This window comes from Salvelinus sp. IW2-2015, linkage group LG15 (genome assembly GCF_002910315.2).
Source record: "Salvelinus sp. IW2-2015 linkage group LG15, ASM291031v2, whole genome shotgun sequence".
Taxonomy (NCBI): domain Eukaryota; kingdom Metazoa; phylum Chordata; class Actinopteri; order Salmoniformes; family Salmonidae; genus Salvelinus; species Salvelinus sp. IW2-2015.
In genome coordinates, this window is record NC_036855.1 from 33,611,450 (window position 1) to 33,636,884 (window position 25,435).

The following is a 25,435-nucleotide window of genomic DNA, read 5'->3' on the forward strand; positions in this document are numbered from 1 at the left end:
GCCTTTCTTTCACCAATCAAACCACACGCTCTGTCTGTCTCTCCCTGACCTTCTGCAAGTAAACCCAGCCAGCCAGATGGATGGACAGACACTTGGGTAATTGTGACAGGGAATCCAGAAAGTCCTCTCACCGCCCTGACACAGAGAAAAGACCCTAATGGGGAATTTAGAAAAAGCCAGCAGTCCATTTTTGGTCAAAAGTGATGCCCGAAATAGGGAACAAGATACAGCAAAACAGAGTGAAAAGATTGTAGACACAAGTGGACCCATAATCCTGTGAACCCACACAACTCTTTGACTCTTGTACTTGTGTCTTTTAGTCCTCAGTGCCTCTTGCTAAACATGTTCCACCTGTTTTTATTTATTGACATCCATCCAGAGGACAGAGAAGCACTCGGTTTGCGTTTCTCACGTCACTGAAGAGCTGGAATCCTTTAAAATAGCTTTTATACAGGACAACATTGGGAATCATTGGGGCATGATGTACTGTAGAGGTGTCCAATTCTTTACAATCATTTAGTGCATTTGTACATTTCTAAAACCTTAAGCCTGACTGTCATTGCACTTGAACCAGACCGAGCAAAGAGGGGAGGGGAGGTAGATGGGAATCTGTTCGTGGCGTGAGTTTGAGGAGGAAAGAGATATAGAAAGGGCTTTTTTATTCACATCAGTCTCGGATTTGAACAGGCGTGGCAGATGTGTGGGCCTGTCTGTGTGCACCTTCTACCACCCAGAAGGGCTACACACACAGCTTTGGCAGCGGAGCAGTGTTCTGTTGAGGCACGTATTAGTCTTGTTGTTTATTGATAGCTATCAGCACTTTCTCATTTCAGCTAAACAAAACACATTAACAGAGCTGCACCCTTAGGGGCTCTGCTTACCTCAGCTGAGAGGTCAAACAGCTGCGTGGCTTTCTCTCTCACACACACCCCTATACAGTAACTATCAGAGATGGTATACAGCAGCGGTCCCCAAAATGGTGGGCCAGGACCCACAGATGGGGCACATCCAAATCCTACTGGTTCTCTATATGCAAAAGACTGTAGGTGCACAACTACACTGCACATCTGCAATAGTCAGTGGATGACAGCCTGTGAGGTGAAGGGAAGCATCAGTCTGATGGTTTGTGGGCCCGTTCAAAATGGCACCCTGTTCCCTATATAGTGCCTATGGGTGATGGTTAAAACTAGTACGCTATATAGGGAATAGGGTGCCTTTCGGAAGGTGCCTGTGGTGGGATGAGGGTAATGGGGAGGGGGGGGGGGGGTCAGCAGCTCTTTTCTCAGCCTCCCTTTTACCTCTTTAATGCTCTAATGATGCAGCAGCAGCCTCCACTCTGAGGCCATTAGAAGCAGAGCTGAGCCCAACCACAGCCTGTCAGTACTGATGCGGGAAGGAGCGCCCAGACATGCCCCCACCACAGGCCCTGCCCCCAGACAGCCCCTGGCCCACTTCACATACACACCGTCTACTGAGAAAGAATATATTGGAAAACTAGTCAAAGCCTTGCGGAAGACAGAAACACAGATAAAGAGAATGAGAGTGTGAGTGAACAAGAGGGGGGGATTTGGACTCGAAATGACAGGTAGTGTCTAATTTAAAAGGGAGATTTTTATTAGGACCACCAAGGGTCCGGCCATGTAAGTGGCCAGACATGAGATTCTCAGGCTGGTGGTCACTAATTAGTTCAGCAGGAAACTTGGGTTACCACCACTGACACAGTCAGACCGTGTCTGGCCCAAGTCAATGGCACATGGCATTAACTTTCGGAATTACAATGTACATTTCCATACTGTACAAACATACACGAGCACGCACACACATGGTTTGTCTACACGGTTGACTTACACACATGTATTTATCTATCTATAATTTCAGGATAGGTTACAGTAACCAAAACGATTACATTTTTCGTTAAAAAAAAAAAGCATAAGAATAATAAAAGTCGAACGCAAAATACATTTGCATATCGTCATGTCTCCCCCAGAATCACTTCTTCCACAGGAACTTGTCGTTCCTCTTCCAGAGTGACGTATTCCCTTTCTCCTCTCCTCCCCCTGTTCCTCCTCTGGCCCTGATGCTAGCACTCTCACACACCCGCTCTACCTCCGTCAGGTCCGTCAGTTTGTTGATCCTCTCCTCGTTACCCTCCTCCAAAATGTCCCAGAAGTCTCTGTGGCTGATCTTTGACCTCTCAGGGGCTAGAGAGAAAAGTGGCGTAATGGGGTGTGTGAGGGGTGTGGTGACGGATCGAGAGGGGGGAGTAGTAGTAGAAGAAGGGCCTGGGACGGGTTTTGTCAGGGGCCGAGGGTGGGGTGTGCTGGGCGGTTTGGGAGGCGTTGTAGGGTGACAGGAGGCAGGTGTGGCAGAGTGAGAAGTGGGTGTAAAGACAGCCCGTGAGGTAGGGGTTTTTGGGAAGCCCCTCTGAGGCTCTGAGGAGGCCTTGCTTCTGGGTCGCAGCAGGTCGTCCAGGATGGAGGTGTCTCCTAGCAGCTCTGTGAGGAGGACCTGCTGGCTGGGGGGAGAGGAAGGCTGAGCTCTGTACCGCTGCCTCCTCACAGCCTCACTCTTCCTGGGGGAGGACAGCAGGCTGCTCCTCCCTCTCTGAGGGCTGGCTGTGGGCTTAGCCTGGGGATGGCTGAGAGCTGAAGAAGAGGAGGAGGAAACGGGTTGAGCTCCAGAGGCCCCTGGTCCCAGAGGACTACTCCTACTATTGTCCAGGTCTGAGCTGGAGCACTGAGCAGCTCTGGACACTCCACTATTACCACTCTTCTTCTTCCCTCCTCTGGTGTTCCGGACCCTCTGCTCCTCAGAAGAGGGAACATCCCTCTGGGGTTCTGGAACGGACCTATGTGGGGTTCTAGGTGCTGCTTGGAGTTCTAGAGAAACTCGCTGGTTCCTTTTGGAGCTGGGTCTGTGTTTGGTTGTAGAGGAGGAGGAAGGCTTTGAGGCTGTCCTGTCAACTTTGGGCTGGGCTGTGTGTGGTTCTGCGAAGTTCTCCCTGATGATGGAAGCCACCCCAGGGCCCTGGTCAGTGTAGTACTGTCGTAGCTGAGCCAGTCTCTGGGCAGAGGTACTCCTCAGAACCTCCTCAGCAAACTGTCTCAATGAACTGGATCCAAATACACACGCCATCTCCTCCAGCTGCTGCCTACATGGGAACACACACACACACAGGATTTGGCTCAGAGAGCGTAGCGAAGTTGCGTGATATCATATTAGAAAATAGGAAAATGTTGGCTTGAAAGTAGGTGAGCTTGATGCTTCGTGGATAAACACTATATATACAAAAGTATGTGGACACCCTTTCAAAATGAGTGGATTTGGCTATTTCAGCCACACCCGTTGCTGACAGGTGTATACAATCGAGCACACAGCCATGCAATCTCCATAGACAAACATTGGCAGTAGAATGGCCTTACTGATGAGCTCAGTGACGTTCAACGTGGCACGGTCATAGGATGCCACCTTTCCAACAAGTCAGTCTGTCTAATTTCTGCTCTGCTAGAGCTGCCCTAGTCAACTGTAAGTGCTGTTATTGTGAAGTGGAAACGTCTAGGAACAACAACGGCTCAGCCGCGAAGTGGTAGGCCACACAAGCGCATAGAAAATAGTCTGTCCTCGGTTGCATCACTCACTACCGAGTTCCAAACTGCCTCTGGAAGCAACTTCAGCACAAGAACTGTTCATCGGGAGCTTCATGTAATGGGTTTCCATGGCCGACCAGCCGCACACAAGCCTAAGATCACCATGCGCAATGCCAAGCGTCGGCTGGAGTGGTGTAAAGCTCGCTGCCATTGGACTCTGGAGCAGTGGAAACACGTTCTCTCACGCTTCACCATCTGGCAGTCCGACGGACGAATCTGGGTTTGGCTGATGCCAGGAGAACGCTATCTGCTGTAATGCATACTGTCATCTGTAAAGTTTGGTGGAGGAGGACTAATGGTCGGGGGCTGTTTTTCATGGTTCGGGCTAGGCCCCTTAGTTCCAGTGAAGGGAAATCTTAACACTACAGCATACAATGACATTCTATTCTGTGCTTCCAACTTTGTGGAAGGCCCTTTCCTGTTTCAGCATGAGAATGCCCCAGTGCACAAAGCGAGATCCATACAGAAATGGTTTGTCGAGGTCAGTGTGGAAGAACTTAATTGGCCTGCACAGAGCCCTGACCTGAACCCCATCGAACACATTTGGGATGAATTGGAGCGCGAACTGCGAGCCAAGCCTAAACGCCCAACCTCACTAATGCTTTTGTGGCTAAATGGAAGCAAGTCCCTGCAGCAATGTTCCAACATCTAGTGGAAAGCCTTCCCAGAAGAGTGGAGGCTGTTATAGCAGCAAAGGGGGACCAACTCCATATTAATGCCCATGATTTTGGAATGAGATGTTCAACGAGCAGGTGTCCACATACTTTTGATCATGTAGTGTATATTTAGGGTACATTTCTGATAGTCATGGAATGATATAGGGTCCTTTGTCTAAGACAGGCGCAACTGTCCCCAAAACAACATGGACTAACCATATTCTGTCACAGCAATTAAAACAGGAACAAACCATATTCTGTAACAGCAATTACAACAGGAACAAACCATATTCTATCACCGCCATTAAAACAGAAACTAACCATATTCTGGGAGTCTCAGGATAACTGTGATATTGGAGGGGAAAGGCAGTACTGTAGAGCCTGAATACAACTGGCTAATCTTTGGCAAGGTTCTGGGAAATGGTTGAGAGGGTTAGCTCAGAGGTGGTCTCACACACACACACGAAGAAGAACCCCTTTCTACCAGTTGAGGGCGCTGCACACCATAACGGTGGTTAGATTTGGCTCTCTGCCCTGCCCTACCAGGAATAACTCACCTTCGGATGGTTCCGGGGGTCTCTCCAATAATGACGGTGGTGTGTTGGGTGGGGTGGTGGACGCTCCTGATGGTGTGTGTGACTGGGTGGTCCACACTGGGTCTGTGCACTGCTCCCACCCAACCAACATCATTATGGGAAGTATAGAATGGTGGAGTGTGTTCAGGCTGGGTCTGTAAAATACGCACACGCACAGATTTGATAAATTCATTCTAATCACACTGACAAGGAAGGGACAAGGGAAAGGGGTTAGGGAGTTGATTTGGAATAGGACACTAGACTATCGACTCGTTGGGTGGTTTGGGCTTCACCAGGTAGTGGGTGTGTACCTCCTGTGTGTCCCGGAGTTCATTGGCTGGAAGCTGGGAGAACCTCCTGCGCTCAAACACGTCTCTGAGAGCGGCTCTGCTGATTCGCTCCTCGGCCTTGCTCCCGCCCACCACATATTGGTTAGAGTGGGTGTAAACCACCTCCCGTACACCACCTACAACACACACACACGAATAGGAGATATACGTCTGTACTTACAGGCAAATTCTACTCTAACTCTTGGTATAGAATTGGGCCTGTATCCAAGAAGCATCTCAGAGTAGCAGTCCTGATCTACTCCGAGATGCTTTATGAATACAAGCCCCTGATGTTTGCTGACACATATGATACGACAGGTTTTTTTGTTGAAAATCCCACTTTGACCTTACCTAACACATTGTCAATCGTTCCACAGGGCGGTCCTTTGGCAGAAGGGACAGTCTGGTTCGCTTTTGGGTTTTTCAGACCTGTAAACGCCCCCGCTCCGTGTTGGTCTGTCTGTGGGTCCGGGCCATGATTGTGGTTCTGTGGGTCTGTAACAGATCGCACTCTTTCGACTGGAGTGTGGTTTTCGTCTGAGGAGGTAAAAGTCTCAATGTCCTCTGCTTGTCTGGTTCTTCTACTCTGGTCTACTGGTCTGTTGCTGGTCTCTCTCTTACCAGCTCTTCCCATCTCCCTCCTTCTCAGGTGTGCTGTGGGTCTCTTAAGCACATGAGTTTGTGCACAAGGTCGGATTAGCTCCTCAATGTTTATGTCAATATCCTCAGACTCAGAGTCAAACACCACCTGGTGCATTCTGGAAACTGGAGATTTAGTGTTAGATCGTTTGCCTCCGCCGGAGGGGGGTGAATCATCATCACTGTCCTCCTCCACCCTCCTCTTCCTCATTATTCCTCGTTTCAGATTTGGTATTTTTCTCCCCATGTCATCACTCTCTCCTGACAGTGTAACAGGATCATGGTCTCGCCCCCTCTGTCCATCCCCTCTCCCTCCATTCCTTTCTTCCTCTGTCTCAGAGCCACTGGAGACGTCCCAGTCGTTCTTCAGAGGAGCTGCATCCAGGTGGTTCCCACCCTTGGGGGCCAATGTAGGGGTCTGGGGGCCCCCACTCCCTGCGGTGCTGAGGCCCTTTGGTGCCACGGCAGAAGTGTCTTCATCACTGTCATCCTCAGAATCACTCCTTCCCCCCTCCCTCTGGCTATGCTCCCCTGATTCTGACCCAGCCCTGACCCCTGACCTCTGGAGCAACCTGGAGAAGCCATGCTGTAGGAGACTGAGTCGGCCAGGAAGGGTAGTGTTCCCCTTCTCCACCTTACTCCTGCCCCCCCGTCCCCCCTCTTCCTCACTGCCACTGCTGAAGTCCAGTACCCCCCTGGTTGTTCCCCTGGGGATCCTCGAGGCCCCTACACTGCCGATCACCCCTCCGTTGCCCAGTTCACAGTGGTCCCTTGCGGAAACCTCCCCAGCCTCCTGCAACACAAGGTCAACAGAGTCTTCATATTTATTTTAAAACCCTCGCGCCAGGATTGGTAATTTACAGGTCTTATTATGAGCTCGCTTTTGCTACGGTGGGAGGGTTGGCAATATCTGAGGTTTGTCGTTAAAAACATTGGCCAACGTGCCAATTTCAGGCAGCGCTGGTGGGGATATTTAAACCAACTGAAGGCTGGTCTTAGAGGTAACGCGGTTGGTTAAGGCATGGATTTGAACAGCGGAAGAGCAGCCTATCCAGCCGTGATGCACAGTTCCCATATGCACATGGAACAAGAGAGAGGTGATATTGTTTTGTCCATACACCTCGTATTTAGAAATATAAAAAAATAATGTTTTTTTGTTTAACTTGATCAAATAAAATCAAGCATAGCCTCCCATCCTCTCAATGAAGGCTGCTTTTTTGTTGTTGTCCTGACCAAAGCATTCGCTAAGTAGTCAAGACTATTGATAAAGGGTTTTGCTCGTGAGACCGCTTCAAAATAAATCTTCATCACCAAACCTTTATTTAAAGATCAAGTTTAGGAGCAGCAAAACGATGAGTGGACATCCCCTATTTCCTGTAAAAATGGCTTGTTTTCCGTTTATTTTTTTAAATTTTTTTAACTCGGTAGGCTACCGTTACCCTACTATAACGAAAGCTGGTTCAACAGCAATGCGTCTGGTGTCTTTCTTATCCTGGCCATGCATTAGCTTAGTCATAAAAAGGTACTTAAAAATGGTCTACTCGTGAGGCTTTAGCCATCATGCCTTTCGTTATTCACAATTCACCTGCAGTGCATGCTCCATTTCGACTTGTATTCGTCTCCATTTCCAAAGAGCGCATCTTGTCCGGTCACCAAAGACGTGCTCCTCATAACATATTCAAATTCTTCTTATAACGCCATATCAACGATAGGCATAGGTTAGATCTTGTTCATTGAGAACGTGCCTCACGCATTCAATACAATTTACAGGAGCCTGTACATTTTACGGGAAAGTATTTTTTGAGAAGTGCGATGTGTAGACCTATACTAATTTTAGCCAATTACAACAATGTTGACTGTCAAAACTCCAAACATAGAGAAAACATGACTGTTAAAAAAAAAAAGTTTTATTGTTATTACTTGTTAGGCTACTGTAGTCTATGCTATTTCATAAACTGTAGTATTAATCCACAATTGACTAGAGCGAGAATGTTCCGTGGCCCCAGCCGAATTGGAGTTGATGACCACGCAAAGATCGTGAGACGACATGCAATATTAAGCCATGAAACACGGCGACTGGCCAGTGAGCCAGCTATTACGCTCACAATTCCCGCTGTGAAAATAGCTCAAAAATGTAGGACAAACAAAAGACGTATAGCTCTACCGCCAGTGCTAAGATTTACCACTGCGTTACGTTTGGTAGGAAAGCGGCACTAATGAGATTGACAAAGCTATGGAGTCTTCTGTATGTTGTATTTGGTTGTGACCTGGGGCTGATGGCATCACCAGGCTACAGAACAGGGCTGATCATTCATAAAGAATTTAGCAGTGCTAGGTAATGCAAAGATGCTTGTAACAATAAATCATCCATACATAAATGTGACATGCCATGAGTCATGAATACGGAACAATAGGATACATTGTAGCTTTTATAGCGTGCATGGGAGTTATGCGAGGGCCTTTATGAGTGCGACCACCTACAGCGATACTAATCTTATGGTTTTTGCCAACCAGATGACTCTTCCGTAGTGCTGTCTCTTATACACATCTAGATGTGTATAAGAGACAGGTGTGTGTGTGTGTGTGTGTGTGTGTGTGTGTGTGTGTGTGTGTGTTACTACACCCTGGTGTATTGTGTATGGCTGTTAAAGTCTGAACGTCCCCCACTACATACTCGGCCTACTAAAAAGGGACAGTTGTGTTGGGTCTTAGCTGGGAACTGTCACAGTAGATAGAGGCCAAACTATTGGGTAAATAAATACCACACAACGGAACAGACGGCCTTCAGTGTGGTCTGGTCCTGTCATTACAGAGGGATAATTATGTCCATCTGTTGGGACACTATCACAGAGAGAGAGCGAAAGGGAGATGAGGGGGAGGGGGGAGAGAGGAAGGAGAGAGAGAGAAGAGTAAGAAGGGGCCGGTGAAGGAGAGACAGGAAGACGCACGTGTGAGGAATCGTCTCTTTCACGTGGGAATGGAGGGATGAGAGGGAATTGAGGGATGAGAGGGCCGCCTGGGAAAGGAGAGGGAGTGAGAGATGGGAAAGACGTGACCGTCACGGGTCCCTGAGAAAGGCGGTTACTCACGCTCTCGCTCTTCCTCTCCTCCTCTTCCCCTGTGTGGGTGCTGGCCGTCATTACTCCTACCTCCACTCGTCCCTCCCGCTGAGAGGAACACACGCACACACTTGAGCATACATGTACATAAACAGAGATAGAAATACACACAAACATGTAACACACAGTACCAGGGTTGTCCACTCAGGCTGTTTGACTTCTGACCTCCAGTATTCTCCTGGTGAGGCAGGTCCCCTGGGTCTGCAGCCTGAAGAGGTTCTGTATCCCAAACAGCTCCCCTTTCTGTCCGTCGGGCCCCTGCACTGCATCAAAGTACCGCCGGGCACTCTCCTTACCCATCACTAAAGACTGCAACTGCTGCAGAGTCACAGACAGGGATGGAGGGAGAGAACATTAGAAGGTTGGTTTCCCCATCATCTGGGTCGTTCCATTTCAGCAAGCCATTGTTTTGAATTGGTTTCTGTAGTTAAGAACACATCGGATAAGCATTCCTGCAACAGTATTTTTGTTGAAATATCATTTGATCTGAGAAACTAAGCTAATTGATTGCACAAAAATTGCCCATTTCAATGTATAGGATTCATCTAATATTCAAAAAATATAGTATCCAACATCCAATTTGGACCAAACCTCTTCTTAAAACCGATTAAGGGAGGAATCCAAATAAAATGGTCAAAAGTCACCCACAGAACTCCCAAAGCTCACACCAACATCCAGTATATAGTATCAGTTCTCTATGTTTGACAAGTGGTATGAAGTTGCGTATTGGAGTATTGTTTATTCATACTATGTAATATATTCTCAGTGAATTTGGTGATGTGTTTTCCCCTTCCCCCCAGAGAAATTAGCCATTAAAGTAGCTTGCATTTTCCCCCATAAATAAAGGCTTAGGATGACTGTACCTGTTTGTAGACCTGGCGCAGGTAGATGACCTCCTCCACTGTTCCCAGAGAGATGAGTCTGAACACTGTCACGTCCCTGCACTGGCCTATACGATACGCCCTGAGGAGAGGTCACACACTGTCACGTCCCTGCACTGGCCTATACGATACACCATGAGGAGAGGTCACACACTGTCACGTCCCTGCACTGGCCTATACGATACGCCCTGAGGAGAGTCACACACTGTCACGTCCTGCACTGGCCTATACGATACGACCCTGAGGAGAGGTCACACACTGTCACGTCCCTGCACTGGCCTATACGATACGCCCTGAGAGAGGTCACACACTGTCACGTCCTGCACTGGCCTATACGATACCCCTGAGGAGAGGTCACACACTGTCACGTCCCTGCACTGGCCTATACGATACGCCCTGAGGAGAGGTCACACACTGTCACGTCCCTGCACTGGCCTATACGATACGCCTGAGGAGAGGCACACACTGTCAACGTCCCTGCACTGGCCTATACGATACGCCCTGAGGAGAGGTCACACACTGTCACGTCCCTGCACTGGCCTATACGATACGCCCTGAGGCGAAGTCACACACTGTCACGTCCCTGAACTGGCCTATACGATACGGCCTGAGGAGAGTTCACACACTGTCACGTCCCTGAACTGGCCTATACGATATGTCCTGAGGAGAGGTCACATCATGGAAATAAAAAGGAATAGAAAAGGGGTCCCCATTCAGGTCAATAAGCCATAAAGGGTGACCTATGGGTCCCACACCAGCACAGAGATCACTGTTGTTAACACTGGCATTGTGTATACAGACATAGAATATGAGACTGAAAATATTTGGCATGGGTCCCCAGATCCTCAAAAAGTTCTACAGCTGCACCATCAAGAGCATCCTGACCGGTTCCATCACCGGCTGGTATGGCAACTGCTCGGCATCTGACCGTAAGGTGCACCAGAGGGTAGTGCGTACGGCCCAGTACATCACTGGGTCCAAGCTTCCTGCCATCCAGTAATAGGCGGTGTCAGAGGAAAGCCCATAAAATTGTCAGACTCCAGTCACCCAAGTCATAGACTGTTTTCTCTGCTACCGCACCACAAGCGGTACCGGAGCGCCAAGTCTAGGACCCCCTCCATTTATTTTGTACACTGCTGCTACTTGCTGTTGTATCACTTCACCACTACCTACATGTACAAATTACCTCAACTAACCTGTACCCCTTGTATATAGCCTCGTTATTGTTAATTTTATATAGCCTCGTTACTTTTGTTTATTTGGTCAATATTTTCTTAACTCTTCTTGAACTGCGCTGTTGATTAAGGGCTTGTAAGTAAGCCTTTCACGGTAAGGTCTACACTTGTTGTATTCGGCGCATGTGACAAATAAAGTTTGAATTGATACAACAAATTGGAAAGAACCCTGTAAGGTTCTATGACTATGTACTTCTATGTAAGTCATGGCATGTATGGATATTGCAGCATACCTGTCAATTGCCTGCAGGTCATTGGCAGGGTTCCAGGTGGGATCAAACAGGACCACAATGTTGGCCCCCACAAAGTTCAGGCCCAGACCCCCTGCCCTGGGGGGGGGGGGGGAAACAGACAATCGAACCTACAGTCAGTGGTCCATTCATTTCAAACATAGCTGTGTCCCAACTGGCACGCTATTCCCTATATAGTGCACTACTTTTGACCGGGGCCGTGCACTATGTAGGGAATAGGGTGCCATTCAGGACACACACATCCAACGCAATCATATTGCTGTGCTCTGTTAATGCAGAGCTATGAGGGGTGGTGGGAGTGGCACTGACATGGTGGAGACCAGGCAGAGGTTGATGTCAGGGCAGCTGTTGAACTCTTTGACGATCTTCAGCCTCTCTCTGGACTTGGTGTTGCCATCCAGTCTGCTATACTCCAGCCCATCTGCCATGCAGTAGCTCTCCAGCACGTCCAGCAGCTAAAGGGTTAACACAACATATTGAGAACACTTCCTCTTGGTGACGTGGCGTGTTTTCACAAGTATACAGGGCATTCGGAAAGTATTCAGACCCCTTCCCCTTTTCCACATTTTGTTACGTTACAGCCTTGTTCTAGAATAGATTAAATAAAAAATGTTCCTCATCAATCTACACACAATATCCCATAATGACAAAGCGAAAACGGCTTTTAGAAATGTTTGCAAAATGTATTATGTATTCAAAATAAAAAACAGAAATACCATATTTACATAAGTATTCAGACCCTTTGCTATGAGACTCGAAATTGAGCTCAGGTGCATCCTGTTTCCATTGATCATCCTTGAGATGTTTCTACAACTTGATTGGAGTCCACCTGTGGTAAATTCATTGATTGGACATGATTCGGAAAGGCACACACCTGTCTATATAAAAGGTACCACAATTGAAAGTGCATGTCAGAGCAAAAACCAAGCCATGAGGTTGAAAGAATTGTCAGATCTGGGGAAGGGTACCAAAACATTTCTGCAGCATTGAAGGCCCCCAAGAACAAAGTGGCCTCCATCATTGTTAAATGGAAGAAGTTTAGAACCACCAAGACTCTTCCTAAAGCTGGCCGACCAGCCAAACTGAGCAATCGGGGGAGAAGGGCCTCGCTCTGGGAGGTGACCAAGAACCCGATGGTCACTGACAGTGCTCCAGAGTTCTTCTGTGGAGATGGGAGAACCTTCCAGAACGACAACATTCTCTGCAGCACTCCACCAATCAGGTCTTTATGGTAGAGTGGCCAGACGGAAGCCACTCCTCAGTAAAAAGCCCATGACAGCCTGCTTGGAGTTTGCCAAAAGGCACCTAAAGGACTCTCAGACCATAAGAAACAAGATTCTCTAGTCTGATGAAACCAAGATTGAGCTTTTTGGCCTGAATGCCAAGCGTCACATCTGGATGAAACCTGGCATCATCCCTACAGAAAAGCATATTGGTGGCAGCATCATGCTGTGGCAATGTTTTCCAGTGACAGGGACTGGCAGACTAGTAAGGATCAATGCAAAGATGAACGAAGCAAAGTATAGAGATCCTTGATGAAAACCTGCTCCAGAGCGCTCAGGACCTCAGACTGGGGCGAAGGTTCACCTTTCAACAGGACAACAACCATAAGCACACAGTCGAAACAACGCGGGAGTGGCTTCGGGACAAGTCTCTGAATGTCCTTGAGTGGTCCAGACAGAGCCCGGACTTGAACCCGATCAAACATCTCCGGACAGACCTGAAAATAGCTATGCAGCGACGCTTCCCATCCAACCTGACAGAGCTTGAGAGGATCTGCAGAGAAGAAATGGGAGAAACTCCCCAAATACAGATGTGCCAAGCTTATAGCGTCATACCCAAGAAAAATCGAGGCTATAATCGCTGCCAAAGGTGCTTCAACAAAGTAAAAGGTAATTCAAAAGTTCATTTATTTTGACTATTTTCTACATCAATATATATCAGTTTCTTATTTTTAATACATTTGCAATAAAATATCTAAACCTGTTTTTGCTTTGTCATTATGGGTTAATGCGTGTATATTTATGAAGGAAAAAAACTACTTAATTAGCTAAAACATAACAAAATGTGGAAAAAGTCATGGGGTCTGAATACTTTGAATGCACTGTACGCTTAAAGGGATAGTTTCCTCATCGTGTAAGCAGTCTATGGACAAAGTAAGTAAGACAGCAATCCATGCTTTGGTTGTGTCTGAACTAGAGCTCTGACACCATCTATAGCCCAGTACATGATCTCACCATTATCTACCACAGCCATTTTCCTACACACACACTAACATCCCTACAGATCCCCCAACTCTCACACATGACATCTACAGTACATACACACAAACACAGAGACACACACACATACAAACAGTTAGACACAAATGACAGAATCCCTGTGGCTACAAACACAATTAAAACGTTTTACCTTAGTGGAGAGGGAGAATAATAGTACTTTGTCTTTTCTCTGCATGTAATGTTTCAACAACTTCTGTAGAACCTATGACAGGGTCCAAATGAGACAAATACTTCTTTTAAAAACCTGATACTATATGTAAACATATGAGCCTACCTAACTGCCTTTGCCATTCACGTGACATGATTTTTGTCCTCGAGACCCACCTACCTTCATCTTTCCGCTGTACATGGGGTCTGACATGGCCTCAAATGCTGCCTGCTTGCATTTCTCTGTGAAGTCAGGAAACTTCTGGAACACCTTCTCACAGATCTCATTGACATACTGCTCCTGAGAGAGCACAGTACGTCCAGATGTTGAACCAAACAGAACTTGTCACGTTCAGTAAAATAATAACCAGGTCTTTACTTGTGAGAGCGTACCTGCTTTTTGCTGGTGTTCCCCTTGGACTGCAGTAAAGCCACGTGGTTGGCCACCTTCCTGAGAATGGCCAAGTAACTGAAGTACAGGTCTGTCACACGCACACCCCGAGCATTCACCTGTAGTTTACAAGAGGAAAAACATTTACATCACCTCACAGGGAAGACCTATCACAATAAAGTCAACATTACTGACAACATTGTGACCATTGCTTAGTCTAGGTGACCTACAAAGACCAAACAACGATTCGAACCTTGACTGATGTTCACCGACCTAAAGAGTGCAAAACGGTTCATAACAGATTTCTTCATAGCGGGTCAAATAGAGGTTATAACACAACTCTTTCAGTTATAAGCCGACCTTGTAGCAGCACTTCCTGCGGGAGCGTCCACTGTGACAGTCGCACTTCTCTGAGGAGCGCAAGAGCAGGGTGACGTCCTCCGTGTCCAGTACCGCCTGGTACACAGTCTGCTGGAACGACGTCAGCGAACAGTACACCACCTGGCCATAGATGGACGAGCCATTCACTTAGTGAGATGTTTGAAACCACCTGCTAGACCAGGGAAATTCACATTCAAGGACAGAGAATTCATTCAATTAGGGTTGTAAAATTCCGGTAACTTTCCCAAAATTCCCAGGTTTTCCATGAATCCCTGTTGGAAAATTCCTGAAATCAGGAGAATAAGCAGGAATACTCCCAACTTGGATTTCTGGAAAAGTTACCAGAATTGCACAACCCTACTTCATGAACATGAACCCTGTGTGGAAGTCTCCACTCACCCGGTCGTCTTTTTTGGGCAGCTGCTCTCTGATAAGAGCCTTGGTCCTCCGGAGAAACCAATGGGAGAGCTTCCCAGCCAGGGCCCGGGCCGCCCTCCTGCCTGTCGCTAGCGCCCGCTTAGTTACGCTGTGCTTCTGCCCCAGTTCGATGGGGTCCGAAAACATATTCTTGAAGTTACCCAGGCTGCCAAGGCAACAAGGGTTGGCCCTGAAGTACACAAAGGAAGAAGGTCAATCCCAAGAGAAAGACTGGTTTAGAAGGAAATGGTGGTACTGGGTATTGGGAGTTTTTTTGGGGTAACCTCTTGACTCTACATCATTGCACTAATAAGTGTCTAAATAAGAGTGATCAGTCGTACTGTAGTAGCAGTGATAGAAACAGTAGTAGTAGTTATATTGCCAGTGTAGACCCACCAGTCCATGACACACCAGAGCTCGTCCAGGTTGTTCTGCAGGATTGTGCCAGTGAGGCCCACTCTGACCGGACACCTCAGCTCCTTCATTGCCCCAGTGATCTGAGAGTTGGGGTTCTTGATCTTGTGGGCCTCGTCCACTATCACAGCAGACCAGTCAATGCTGGAATTGAAGCACCGGCCACACAGTCAAAATGCGTGGCAGGCTTATAGGTGGAGTTTCACGGTAGGATTACGAAGCAGGTCTACTAAGGATTTAGGCTACACACGCCAACACACCTTAATATCTTAGCTAACGTTACCTGTTAAACTGCTCCGGACAGAGGCGTAGGGTCTCGTACGTGGTGAGGGCGATCTCAGAGCGTCCCCTCCGGATGCGAGCCAGCTCCTCCTCTTTCCTCAGACCGTGGACCACCACGGTCAGGAAGTGACCCCACGTCTCCAGCTCCTCTTTCCAGTTGTACAGCACCGACAGAGGGGCCACAATCAGGAACACCTGGGCACAGCCATGGATAACATTACAACACCTACACAGGACCCTAACAAAGAGCATGGGCATTCACATGTGGGTTTTAACATTTTTGTAACTATCAGTCAGTTTTCAGCCACAAAGAGTGCTATCCTTGTGGGAAATCTATAGCTCAAGATCTACCTTTCGGGGTTTGCTTCGCTGTGTGGGTATCTGAGTGAGAAGAAACTGAGGCCTGTTGTTCTCAATGTCTTCCCATGTCCCTGTTTTACCCAGCACAGCAGCCAGGAAACCAATGACCTGTTGACAGACACACACGTCAGTCATGAACAGCAGGTCTTTCTTCACATGGTAACTCCAATAGTGCTAATACTCTAGCTACATACAGTCAACAATCAGGTTTCCGCAAAGACGGTCTAGTTTTTACCTGAATGGTCTTGCCCAGGCCCATGTCATCTCCCAGGATACATCCTCTGGACTGGGCATAGTTGTCATAGATGAACTGGATCCCTTCCTTCTGGTAGTACCTCAGGTACCTGTTGACGGCATCTGATTAAGCATTCGTACAGCAAAAACAACCTGGGAAGCCCAGCAAAATCCCAGCTTCATAGTTAACAGCTCACGTACCTGTTGATGGTGTATGGGACTGCCACACCACTCTGTGACAACACCAAGGGCTCTGATGGACCGGGGGGTGTCTGGCTGCAGAGGAATAGAGGCTTCTCCTGGGCAGAGACTACACTGGTGGACGACTGGTTTATGTCTGGTCTCTGGAGTTTACAGACTGGAAAGACTGCCTCCTCTTCTTCATCTTCATCATGTTGATCTGTGAACTTCACCAGTGCCATGTCCTCACCATGAGAAGTGGAAGGGAGTTTCTGGATTGTCCCCCCTCGTAGTAGGGTGCCATCTCTGGGGCTGGGAGCGAGGCATCTGTCGCCCTCATGCCACACTGTTTATGGGAGGGAGGGAAAATCATGGCTTGGTTAGTTATGTCAGGTTAGCTATATAAATACCTAGACAGCAAGCAGCGTTGGGGAGTAGTGAACTACATGTAATTTAACTACATTTTGCAGTCGTTATGGGAGGGAGGGAGTAGTTAGCTAATTACTTGTTTTGCCATGTAGCGGTGTAGCTAACTACTGGAACTACACACAACTTTCTTTGAAAAAATAAATGAAAAAATGGGTGAAGTAGGCAAGAAGGTACTTTATTTTCGGCATCAGACCTGCTGAATGCTCACTTGAAACAGTTTTTGTTTTTAATAGGCTAAATTACCAGTAGTGACCCATCATTCAGGGCAGGTTTTGAGCCCCACCTGTTAAGCTAAAAAAATACAATATATATATTTTCTGTTGCCTGTTTTGCATGTTATTCTGGCATTAATACGTGTCACATATCAGTTTGCAAACAATGTAAAAAAAAAATATATAATAATATTGAGTTAATAAAGCCGCATACAGTTGAGTAAGGCAGCTCCAAAATGCAGGTGTTTCAGCCTAGCTCAGTGCTTTCTGTTGTGGTGGGGCAGGCAGCAGAAAATACAGAGCGTAGAGATTGGTAATGTTCTCTAGTTACGCCATGAATGGCTCAGTGTTCTGTCACTCATGGGGACACTACGTCGCCGCAAACTCTACGGGGAGAGTTGAAAATTCAAGCTCTTTTGGTGTTGCCATAGAGTTACATTAGAAGTGCCCATCCAAGAAGGCTCAAGATCATTGGCCACAGATATAACATGATTTGACATAATTTTATCTACCGTAGCTATGATTGGACTGCACATGTCAACATCATACCTTCAAAATCTTAGCTAGCAAGCAAGACAAGCAGTCATCATCATGAATCACGTTGACAATCTACTGGCAAATACTTTTCAATCCTTGTCATATGAAGAGAAATTATAGATAAAAACGTATCGGTGCTCATCGGCCACTGGACATAAACATTACACAACAAGTTGGAAATTGCAAATTCAACAATGACTGGTTTTGAAGGAAACAGTGGCTAACTGCAAGCGTTGCAAAGCAATCACTAGCCTGCTATTCAGTGGAGTGGGTGTGTGGTCCAAGTCTGGGTTGAAGGGTCTATTTTCAAGCTTAAAATTATAAACATTAATGCTATCAATTCAGCATGACTTCTGCCGAACTGGAAACTCGAAAATCTCAGACTACAGTGAGTTCAAGACAACTGGGAACTCGGACAAGAACAAGCTCGGACTCGGAAAATACATTTTGAATGGCCATCCAACTCGGAATTCCAAGTCGGGAACTCTGGCCTCTTTCTAGAGTTCCGATCTGAAGATCACGGACGTCATGATTCAACCTTGTTTTTTTTCTCCGAGTTCTCAATTGTCTTGAAAGCACCATAAATCCAGAGAATGCCAGACTTTGATGACAAAATTTGCCCACAAGGACCGCTGTGCCACCTTCCTGTTTAATTGAGCACAGCACAAGGTGAGTCCAAAAATGTACTGTATACTGCTGCATAAATTATGTAATATGCCAGGGAGATATGTATACTGTAGCTAAGAAAGTAATTCTAAGTGTATGTATGTAGTGTAGTTAGCTGTTAGTAGCCCATGTGTCTCACCCTAATAACTTAACCTACTCTTCTGACTTGGTGGTGCACATGTAGACTATAGTCTGTTTTAGAGAAATGTAATCATCTAATATTGTAAGCTTATGCCTGCTTATATGCCCCCTTTATTTATCCTACAATTCTGACTTGGTGTACAGGGAGAATACTGTAAGAACATAGTTTATACATATCCATTATAAGTAGAAACCACATTTGTTTAAGCAAGTCAGCCATATATATTTTTTTAATGGCAGCAAATGAGGCTCAATTAACTGTTTCGTTGACTGCCAGGTGTAGCATTGGTAAGGGATTCACTCCGTGGTGCTAAAAATAAAGCTCTGCTGTTGGGACAGATTTATGTAGGCCCTAACAGTTTCTGGGCACCGTTTGTCACCGTTATAGTGATATTCATGCATGTGTTGTGTAGTGGCTTTGCTGGAATCCATCTAAAAACATTTAGGGGAGTTTGCCCCACCAAGATTTAACGTTACATGCTAAAATCGCCACCGTAAATTACACATTCTGTTAACATCCAACTCAAGACAGTGTGAGCTTAACAGTTAACAACTTCTGCTAGTAGCTAGCTAGCTGGCTATGTGACTGTTTTGAGATACAAACTTTTAAAGCTTAACTAGCTAATTATCTCCCATTAAGCGTCTGCGTAACAAACCTTTTATGTCAGCTGTGGAAGTTGAAGCCATCATCAAAAAGCATTGTGGCAAGCTGTAGCTAGCTAAAGCATAAGCAGACAAGCTAACGTTAACTAGTAAGACAAATCTCTTCACTGTCTGGCTCAGACAGTAAATTAGCGTTTAGCTAGTTAACTTAATTTACACTCGATAACTAAATGATTTAGTATTTTTGACGGGACAGTAATATGCATAGTTAAAAAAGTATAGCTAGCTAGCTAGATCTTTGCCCGTACTTGTCAGCGTCGCTAGCTAGGAAGCTAGCAAGCGTTCTGCTGTTTATCTAGTTTAAGCATTCGGCGTCGCACTTTCAACAATCACCCTGGCTGCCAAAACACTAATTGTCAATTTAAACGAAACTAATAATAAAACCCAAATATAATTTAAAGTGTTCTTTATTTTTCCCCGAAATATCTAAAAGTGAACATTTATAATTGCTTCAAGATGTTAATAGAAAGTGCTACCTGTTGTGCAATTTAGGCCCAGCGGAAGGGAACGCTGACGCAACCAAATCAAACCAAGTCTACACTTGTTGTATTCGGGCGATTTTTGGCTTATATCCAAATGTATTGATAGTGAGTGTGTTACTACAAATATTTGTACTACTCCCCTCACAGACCATAGGGCCATTTACATCGATATCAAAATATTTACCCCTGATACTAACCTTGGTAGAGCATCCTACTGGAAGCTAAATAGCTCATTATTAAATAATGATATAGTTAAGTTTGAGGTTAAAGATCTGCTTTCACACTTTTGGGAAAGGGCTTGTGAAGAAAAATCATATTGCAAGAACTGGGAGCTCTTTAAATTTGAGGTGTCCAAATATCTTAGAAAATATGGTAGTAATCTTGCTAAGACCAGAAGAGCTGAGGGGGAAAATGTGATCATTAAGATAACTTCCCTTTCTCAGAGGTTCCCAGCCGGCCTCTCGGGGGAGGAGAAGATGGAACTAATTGAGTTACAAAATAAACTGGATAATATATATAGATTAAAAGCAGAAGGAGCCTTTATTAGATCTAGAAAAAAATGGATTGAGGAGGGAGAACAGAATTCCTCCTATTTCTTTAGACTTGAGAAATTTAACTCTACAAATAACACTATCCATAAGTTAAACATTGATGGTGTTATTACAGATGACCAAAAAGTAATCACTAAATACTGTAGCAATTTTTACAGGAAATTGTATAGCTCTACGTACTGTCAGGAATCCACAGACATGTTTTTTGGCTCACTGAATAATGTTCACTCTATCAGTGATACAGAATCTAAACAGTGTGATGAACCCATCAAAGTTGAAGAGATTTATTGAGTCTATCAAACATCTAAAGAACAATAATTCACCAGGTGTTGATGGAATTACATCAGAATTCAAGTAGCTCCCTTCCTATTTGAAGTCTTTTTAGAGAGTATTAAAAAACAATGTTCTCCCTCCTACAATGAGTCAGGGGTTAATAACACTGATACCTAAGGCTAAAAAAGAAGTGCTGCTCATCGATAACTGGCGTCCAATTTGTCTTCTTAATAATGACTATAAGATATTAGCCTTACTACTTGCAAAAATAATTAAAGAAGTCCTTGATACAATCATTGATGAAACACAGTCTGGCTTTATGACCGTACCCATTACATTAAGAAAACTGTTGTAATGAACAATTTTCTGGACTTTACTACCTTAAATAATACTTTTAAGATCAATTGGATAAAACAATTCCTAAGAAGACCCACTTCTATGTGGAATTTTATTCCTCGTCATGTCTTCTCTACTTTTGGTGGCCTTAACTTCATGTTGGTTTGCAATTATAATATTGACAAAGTTCCAGTGAAACGTTCTGCTTTTCATCGGCAGGTTTTCTTGTCATGGTCCTTAATTTCTAAGCCAAATTTTTCTCCACACAGATATTATATATGGAATAATCGGGATATATTGTTTAAAAATACTTCTTTGTTTTTGGAATATTGGTTCTGAAATAATATCCTATTGGTGAGCCAAATGGTTAATGCAGAGGGTCTTTTACTCAGTTATAAGGAATTCTTATCACTTTACAAGGTCCCTGTAACACCTAAAGATTTTGCAATTGTTTTAGATGCCATTCCTTCAGGTGTTGCTTTATTATTCAGGAACGTGTCAAGACCTGACCCTCAGAGCCTACCTTCCGTCGACCCTGTTGACTCGTCAGTAGGAAAGATTTGTTTCTCTTTTGGTCCATTCAACAACAGAGCGATACAAACCTTGTTTCAGCAGGATGTTGTATCTATACCTTATGTCATTCCTTATTGGAATGGATTTATTGATAATATCTGTTGGGGAAAAGGTTGGATGTTGCCACACACATACCTACTTGTTAACAAAATTAAGGAAGTTTCCTTTAAAATGATTCATAAATATTATCCTGCCAACCACCATATGAAGAAGTTTAAGGAAAACATCAACTCAAATTGCTCCTTTCGTAATGACCACCCAGAAACAGTGTTGCATCTTTTTTGGCATTGTATTCATGTAAGAAAACTGTGGCAAGACATCAGTAGATTTATAATTGAACCCATTTATGAAGATCTTACACTATTGTGGAGATATGTACTGCTTGGATTCTTTACCTATGATAGAAATAAGCTGAAAGAATGTTATGTAATTAATTTCATTATTCTTTTGGCCAAATTTCATATTCACAAATGTAAATTTACAAACAAAAAAACAAATTTTCTTACCTTACAAAAAGAAATTGAACTGTATTTTAAGACAATACAAATACTCTACTAACAAAAGCTGTTAGAATAAGTAAGTGTATGTATGTCCTTGTGTAATGTGATATTGTACCCCCTAGCCCAATTGTCCTTTGTATATTATTAATTTATACTTGTGCTCCCACATGTACTTCCTGTATTGATTTGTTAATAAAAATAAAAAATAAAAATAAATTATAATAATTGTTGTACTCGGCGCATGACAAATCACATGCGCCAAATACAACAGGTGTAGACTTTACTGTGAAACTGTCACGTTCCTGACCTTATTTCCTTTGTTCAGTCTTTGTTTAGTTGGTCAGGACGTGAGCTGGGTGGGCATTCTATGTTATGTGTTTCTATGTTGGGTTTATTGTTTGGCCTAATATGGTTCTCAATCAGAGGCAGGTGTTTGTCATTGTCTCTGATTGGGAACCATATTAAAGTTGCCTGTTTTCACTGTTTGTTTGTGGGTGATTGTTGCCGTGTCTGTGTTTGTTCGCCACACGGTACTGTTTTCGTTCGTTTGTTCACGTTGTTTTGTATTTTGTCAAGTGTTTTTTGTCTTCGTTTATATAATTAAAGTATGTATTCAAACCACGTGGGCTTTGGTCCGAATCCTTGCTCCTCCTCAGACGAGGAGGATAACGACGAGCGTTACAGAAACGCAAATTTATGACCTCTTTCCCAACGATGTAGAGTTAAAAATCAGAAAATAAAAACACAAGAGGAATAATATACACAGTAATTAACATACAGGGAGTACCAGTACCATATTTATGTGTAGGAATATGAGGTAGCTGAGGTAGATATCAAGATATATAATCTTGGGCCTCCCGGGTGGCGCAGTGGTCTAGGGCTGTGCCGCCAGAGACTCTGGGTTCGCGCCCAGGCTCTGTCGCAGCCGGCGGTGACCGGGAGGTCCGTGGGGCGACGCACAATTGGCCTAGCATCGTCCGGGTTAGGGAGGGTTTGGCCGGTAGGGATATCCTTGTCTCATCCTGTGGCGGGCCGGGCGCAGTGCACGCTAACCAGGTCGCCAGGTGCACGGTGTTTCCTCCGACACATTGGTACGGCTGGCTTCCGGGTTGGATGCGCGCTGTGTTAAGAAGCAGTGTGGCTTGGTTGGGTTGTGTTTCGGAGGACGGTTGTGTTTCGCATGGCTTTCGACCTTCGTCTCTCCCGAGCCCGTATGGGAGTTGTAGCGATGAGACAATATAGTAACTACTAAAACAGTTGGATACCACGAAATTGGGGAGAAAAGGGGGTAAAAAAAATAATAAAATAAAATAAAATAAAATATATAATCTAAAGTAGCAGCAGCGTATAAGATGAGTCATCTCTGTATACACATCGCAAGACCCACTGGTTGATGCTTATTTATAATGCACTCTTAGGCCTCACTCTCCTCTATCTGAGATGCCAACTGCAGCCTTCATCCTCCACATACAACAACTGTTCTGCCAGTCACGTTCTGTTCAAGGTCCCCAAAGCACACACATCCCTGGGTCGCTCCTCTTTTCAGTTTGGTGCAGCTAGCGACTGAAACGAGCTGAAAGAAAACACTCAAACTGAACCGTTTTATACCCATCATGAGGTTGATCTACATCTCTTCATTCAAAGACTCAATCACGGACACTCTTACTGACAGTTGTGGCTGCTTCGCGTGATGTATTGTTTTCTCTACCTTCTTGCCCTTTTCCCTTTGTTGTCTGTGCCCAATAATTGTTTGTACCATGTTTTGTGCTTCTACCATGTTGTGCTGCTGCCATGTTGTGTTGCTACCATGTTGTTATGTTGTGTTGCTACCATGTTGTGTTGCTATCATGTTGTGTTGCTACCATGCTGTGTTTTCATGTGTTGCTGCCATGCTATGTTGTTGTCTTGGATCTCTCTTTATGTAGTGTTATGGTATCTCTCTTGTCGTGATGTGTGTTTTGTCCTATATTTTTATTTTATTTTACATTTTTAATCCCATCCCCCGTCCCCGCAGGAGGCCTTCTGCCTTCTGGTAGGCCGTCATTGTAAATAAGAATTTGTTCTTAACTGACTTGACTAGATAAATAAATACAAATGTGTGTGGGTGTGAGTAATGCGTGTGTACCCAGCTAACAAGGGAGAGAGAAAGTTAATGTTCCCCTAATGTTTGAGTGTCCAGGAATATTCTATGTTAGCAAAAACCTCCTGAGAACCTTTTTAACATGTTTTGGCATTAGAGTTAGGAGACCATTCCCTTAATGTCAAACAGAACATACCCAGAACGTGGTTGCCATGTTCTCAGAATATCCAATATTAACGTTTCGTGGGACTTTGCAAGGACATTCATGTCTCCAGTTTTCTGTGGTTTAGGAGAATATTTCATCAGCGTCCACCAAACGTACACAGTGCAGTTTAAGATCAGAGATGACCATTTTTTTTCATGATCATGGCATTATTTCTATTACAGCATATTGGATGACTGTCATTCATATTCAAGTCTCACAGCTCAATGTTACAGCGATGGGCTTAGGCTACTACATGATACTAGAATTTTCCCTATACCTATCAAGAGGTTACTACAACCTAGCCTATGAAGGAAAGTTTACAACGTAGGTGCACAGGTTGAGAGAAACATTTGAGTAATCGAATTGACAGACAGTGACACATTCAATACTGCCTTGCACACTCTTGTGGTATTCTAGCTGATCTAGGGTGTAATCATTAGTCCAAACAGTTGCAAACAAGAGTTTATATTGGACAAATTCAGGTATGTTTATGCTGGTTTCATTCTGTTTGCTTGCATTTAAGAAATGTTTTTCAACAGAATCGGCGGAATGAATACACCTGTTCACCTGTAAACACAGTTCACTTTCATAGCAGCCACATACAAACAGTGCGATCAGTTTGCTCGTTGTATAATTCCTTCTTGCATCTGCGCGCTCTCCTCCTCTCACCTTTTCCCTTCGCTTGTGGACTTCATTGCACAACACAACAGCTGTCTGTGACTATGCGAAAAAACCTTTCCAAGCGAAACCTTCATACCAAAACCGCTAACAGCGAAACACAGCCTACGTCATTGTCACCATATTAGCTAACGTCATAGTCAACATAGCTACTAGAACGAACGCGTTAGTAAACCCGCTACAATCATGCAGTACAGTGTACAGCAAGCAGTTTAGCAGTTACACTGGCTGGCCCCATGTGGAAATAAATGAATAAAGCCAAAAGCTTACCATGACTTGGAAGATTTCCAGTGTTGGATAGCCATAGACAGCTAGGTAGCATAGCATCCCTCTCTGTTTGAGAAATATGGTTATCTCTCTCTCTCTGTCCTTTGCATGGTTGCCATGTTCAAGGAACATAAGATATTCATGTTCTATACACACTTCAAGAACATTTCTGTGTATCAGTTGTCAGGACATCACCTGATGGTCCCAAAGAAAGAAGCTCTTTGTTTGTTGGCAATGTTAGGGATACTTAAAGTGTTTTCAACTTACATATTTGATTACATTGTGTCTGTTCATTTACACAGTAATTATAATTCAACATATCCTCACCTGGGATTTGAACTCACAACCTCGTTTCACAGTACTCTGATATTCCCGCTATGCCAACATGTCCCTGTCATGTATCAGTTAATCTGACTATTCTC

General features: G+C 44.8%; 1 protein-coding gene across 2 annotated transcripts; it reads right to left on the minus strand.

Moving 5' to 3' along the window:
- Window positions 1-293: 293 nt before the first annotated feature.
- On the minus strand, window positions 294-19,360 carry ercc6l2 (excision repair cross-complementation group 6-like 2). 2 transcript variants are annotated; one of them, XM_024001187.2, is made up of 20 exons: window positions 19,062-19,357; window positions 16,442-16,766; window positions 16,242-16,350; window positions 15,998-16,114; window positions 15,648-15,841; window positions 15,347-15,508; window positions 14,933-15,140; window positions 14,513-14,653; window positions 14,155-14,271; window positions 13,943-14,062; window positions 13,745-13,816; window positions 11,642-11,787; window positions 11,315-11,410; window positions 9,829-9,928; window positions 9,131-9,283; window positions 8,936-9,013; window positions 5,559-6,639; window positions 5,190-5,344; window positions 4,861-5,033; window positions 294-3,151 (listed from the first exon to the last, which is right to left on the minus strand). In XM_024001187.2, the coding sequence occupies exons 1-20, from the start codon at window positions 19,093-19,095 to the stop codon at window positions 1,990-1,992; spliced, it is 4,743 nt and encodes a 1,580-aa protein (XP_023856955.1). In that variant the 5' UTR covers window positions 19,096-19,357; the 3' UTR covers window positions 294-1,989. The 2 variants fall into 2 exon arrangements, with proteins under 2 accessions (XP_023856955.1, XP_070303204.1); XM_070447103.1 differs by lacking the exons at window positions 294-3,151; window positions 4,861-5,033; window positions 5,190-5,344; window positions 5,559-6,639 and having other exon boundaries at window positions 8,937-9,013; window positions 9,097-9,283; window positions 19,062-19,360.
- Between the last annotated feature and the right edge of the window lie 6,075 nt (window positions 19,361-25,435).